Source organism: Crocuta crocuta, unplaced genomic scaffold (assembly GCF_008692635.1).
Source record: "Crocuta crocuta isolate KB4526 unplaced genomic scaffold, BGI_CrCroc_1.0 scaffold84, whole genome shotgun sequence".
Taxonomy (NCBI): domain Eukaryota; kingdom Metazoa; phylum Chordata; class Mammalia; order Carnivora; family Hyaenidae; genus Crocuta; species Crocuta crocuta.
Window position 1 is genome coordinate 4,440,079 of NW_027530213.1, and position 4,412 is coordinate 4,444,490.

Here is a 4,412-nt window from a genome sequence, read left to right on the forward strand (position 1 = left end):
CTCAGCAGCCACGGTCCGACTCCAGTTTTAAAGGACCTACAAGACTGGATGCCCTCCCCACTCCTTACCTCTATGGCCTGTGTCCTACACTTTTCCCATCCCTTGTCTGCTTTCTGACCTCCCTGGCCTCAGACACACCAGAGCTTCTGCACTTAGTCAAAGGACGCCTTCTCAGCAAAGCCTTCCTTAAAGACCTCATTTAATATCACAACGCGTCCTCAGCACTCACTGTCCCCTGCCTTCTTTATGTTCCCACTTGCTCATCACTATCTACCCTCCTGTATATTTGGTTTATCATCCAGCATTGCCCTGATCCCCATGCGGGCAGGGTCTTGTTGGTTTTGTCACCTGCTCTGCCCTGACACCTGGGACAGTCCTAGCACATTACAGGGACTCACACAGCTACAGAATAAATAGCCAATGCTTTGAAAGCTCCTCCAAGAAGGGTTCATCTGTACTTGATAACCTGCATTTTAAAAGGTGGGATAAGGGGCACCTGGCTGGCTCAGTCGGGAGAATGAATGACTCCTGATCTCCGGGTCATGAGTTTGAGCCCCAGGTTGGGTATGGAGATTAAATAAATAAACAAACAAACAAATAAATAAAAGGTGAGTTAAAATGATTAAACATTTTAGGAAGTTTTTCAGGCATATTGAAACAAGGCTTCTTTCTTTGAAAAAATTTTTAATAGTTTTTTTTTTAAATGTTTTATTTATGAGAGAGAGAGACAGCATGAGCAGGGGAGGGTCAGAGAGAGAGGGAGATACAGAATCTGAAACAGGCTCCAGGCTCTGAGCTAGCTGTCAGCATAGAGCCCGAAGCAGGGCTTGAACCCATGAACCACGAAATCATGACCTGAGCCAAAGTCGGACGCTTAACCGACTGAGTCACCCAGGCGCCCCGAAACAAGGCTTCTTTAACAGACTACCTCATGGCTTGAGAACTGCGTGTACCAACTTTATTATCGTACCTATCTCAAAATGCCTATGTTCCTAAATAAATGTATTCATGGATTGGAAGATTTAATACTGTTCACATGGCAATGCTCTCCAAAGTGATCTACTGAGTCAGTGTAATTCCTGTCAAAATCCCACTTGGCTTGTTGGCAGAAACTGACACGCTGATCCTAAAATGCGTATGGAATTTCAAGGGATCCACAACAGCCAGAACAACGGTGAGAAGAACAACAAAGTTAGAGCAACAAAGTCATTTCCCCAATTCAGAATTTACTACAAAGCCTCAATAATCAAAATGTGTGGTGCTGGCCTAAGGATAGACAGATCAATGGAAAAAAAATGGAAATCCAGACATAAACTCAACTTATGGCCAAGTGATTTTCGACAAGGGTGCCCAGGCCCTCGGAAAGAATAGTGTCTTCAACAGATGGTGCTAGAACAACTGGATCTCCTCATGTAAAAGAATACACTTGGAGCCTTACTTCACACCACATGTAAAACTTAACTCCAGATGGATCAAAGACCTAAACCTAAGATCTAAAACTATTCTCAGAAGAAAACACAGAGGCAAATCTTCACGATTTTGGATTTGGCAACAATTTCTCAGATATGACATCAAAAGCACAAGCAATAGAATAAGTAGATAGCTTGGACTATATAAAATTAAAAGCTTTTTGAATAAAGGGTGCCATCAAAAAGGTGAAAAGACAACACAAGAATGGGAAAAAAATTTCTGCAAACCATATAGCCAATAAGGGCCTAGTATCCAGAATATGTAAAGAACTGTTACAAATCAACAACAAAAAGACAACCCAGTTTAAAAAATGGGCATAGATTTTGAGCAGAAATTTCTCCAAAGAAGATATACAGGGGCACCTGGGTGGCTCAGTCAATTGAGCATCCAACTCTTGGTGTCAGCTCAGGTCATGATCTCATGGTTTATGAGTTTGAGCCCTGAATCGAACTCTGCATTGATGGTGCAGAGCCTGCTGGGGATTCTCTTCCTCTCTCTCCCCCTTTCTCAAATAAATAAACTTAAAATATATGTGTGTGTGTGTGTGTCTGTATGTATACAGACACACACACACACCTATATCTGTGTATATATACACACAGATGGCCAATTAGCATTTGAAAACATACCCAAATTATTAGTCATTAGGAAAATGCAAATCAGACCAACAATGAGACACCACTACGATAGATATCATCAAAAAATTTTTTAAATCTAAAAATAAGTGTTAGTGAAGATATGAAGAAACTCGAATGTTCATACATGGCCAGTGGGCATGTAAACTGGTGCCACCTCAGAAAACAGTCTGGGGGGTGGTTCCTCAAGAAGTTAAGCATAGAATTACCATGTGACTCAGTAATTCCACTCCTAGGGCTCTACCCCACAGGAGTGAAGACAGATGTTGAAACAAAAATGTGTCCACAAATGTTCACAGCAGCACTATCCATGAGAGCCGAAAGGCAGAAACACAGGTGTCCATCAATAGATGAATGGATACACAAAACATGGTCTATCTCTACAATGGAGTGTTATTCAGCCACAAAAGTCAATGAAGCAATGGCACACACTACCACATGGATGAACTCTGAAAACAGGCTGAGTGAACGAAGCCAGACACACAAGGGCAGTGTATGTGTGCATTTTTATGAAACGTCCACAGGCAGAGAAGTAGATTAGTGGTAGCCAGGGCCAGGGCATGGAGGTGGGGGGAGATGGGGAGAGTTTCCTCTTGGGGTGGTAAAAACCTTCTGGAATTAACAGTGATGACTGCACAACATTGCAAAGGTAGTAAAAGCCATGTAACCGTATGTTCTAAAATGGTTAAATGGCAAATTTCTAGGTAATGTGAATTTTACCTCAATGAAATAATAATGGACACACCTGTCCCAAAATAAGTATGCTATTTTTAGATTCCAGGAGAGTCCAGCACTAAATGTTGGAAACGTCTAGAAGTAGTGAATATGCCTAAATCCCATTCCAGCGCTTCTCCTTTTCCCCTAAAAGAGAGACCCACCTTCATGAATGACAGTGACTATCCTGTTTAGTTTGCACATTCCTGAGTCAGAGCTCTACAGCCAAAGAACTCTCGAGCTCTTATCTGCTGTTTTATTACATCTAGTTATCCCAGCCAGCGCCAGCCGTGGCATTCACAAGTGATAAATATACCTTGAAAGACACCACGTAGTTTTCTGGCCACTACCTGTCATCACTGACTACCTCCTCTGTGCCTGACGGGCATCTGTTTGGCAGTCGGTGCTGGACCACACCCACGGTCAGGCTGCTGGAATTCTTCACTCCCTCCCCACAGTCCCTCCCGCATTCCCTGAATGCATCAATTCTTCCCCTTTGTTAGAGGACCCTGGTGTGTGTGACCTGGTGAGTGGAGATCTGCAGAGGAGGTATGGGTATCTCTCAAGTCCCTTATGGCTCTAGGGTTCCAAAATCAGGTATCCTGGCCACAGGCCTTGGCCAGGCAGGAACGGAGCCCGGGAATAGAGCCTTCCAGCCCAAATATCTTCTACCGACACCAGAAGCACTGGGAATTACTAGGTCATCCTCCTGGGCAGCGTGGGAACACACGGCGGTCCCATCTATAGGACGCAAGGTCAAACCTGCATGTGACCAGTTTTGCTCTTCCTAGACTTGGCCCTTTTCTCCTAGTCCAAGTATGCTCACAATCTCTGGGCAGATTTCAATATTTATGTCATCCTTTGGTCTTCCATGAGTTACCAATCTGCAGTAAAAATGGCCATAAAGTAAACCAAAAAAGAAAAAGCCATAAAAATCCTAAGTGATACATGAAAAATAATTCATCTTTGAATAAATAATTGGATAACTTTAAAGTTTATCTTGTTTAGATGTAAATATAGTTGAGAAAAACACTGTTTGGCTATTCCATTGACTACATTCATGGTATAATTCTAGGCGCGGGGAAAAATAAAAAGCCAGAAGGAGATAAGTATACTGACCAGGATAACAGCAGGTAACTGAGTGACAGAACTATGGGTAGTTTTTCTTATCAGCATTTTCTAATTGTTATAATCAGCATGTTGTATAACAACAACAAAAAAAGATAATTCCCTGGCTGGCTCCATAGGTAGAACATGCAATTCTTAATCTCAGGGTCCTGAGTTCAAGCACCATATTGGGTGTAGAGCTTACTCAAATAAATAAAACTTAAAAAATAAAAGAAAATCTTTTTGAAAAAATGGTAACTTCTTGAAATAATAAAAAGACAGCTGTGTCCCCACCTCCATGCAATCCAAACACTCTCCAGCCCACCTACCTTGTTGAGCTTGCCCAGTGAAGATATGAGATCCGCCCATTCACTCGAGGACTCGAAATTTCTTAAAGCCTTTTCAATCACCGAAGAGTAATTTCTGTATCTGTAATCATTTAGGAGTTCCTGCTCTTCTGGATCCATCTTACATTCTCACAGCAGA

General features: G+C 42.3%; 1 protein-coding gene across 2 annotated transcripts in view; it reads right to left on the reverse strand.

The window, feature by feature from the left end:
• Nucleotides 1–4,412, reverse strand: part of DOP1B (DOP1 leucine zipper like protein B) — a 96,814-nt gene extending 92,402 nt beyond the window's left edge. For both annotated transcript variants that reach the window (XM_077765467.1, XM_077765466.1), the window contains exon 1: nucleotides 4,256–4,412. In XM_077765467.1, coding sequence (XP_077621593.1) covers nucleotides 4,256–4,393 — 138 coding nt within the window. In that variant the 5' untranslated portion in view covers nucleotides 4,394–4,412. The remainder of the gene's footprint in view (nucleotides 1–4,255) is intronic.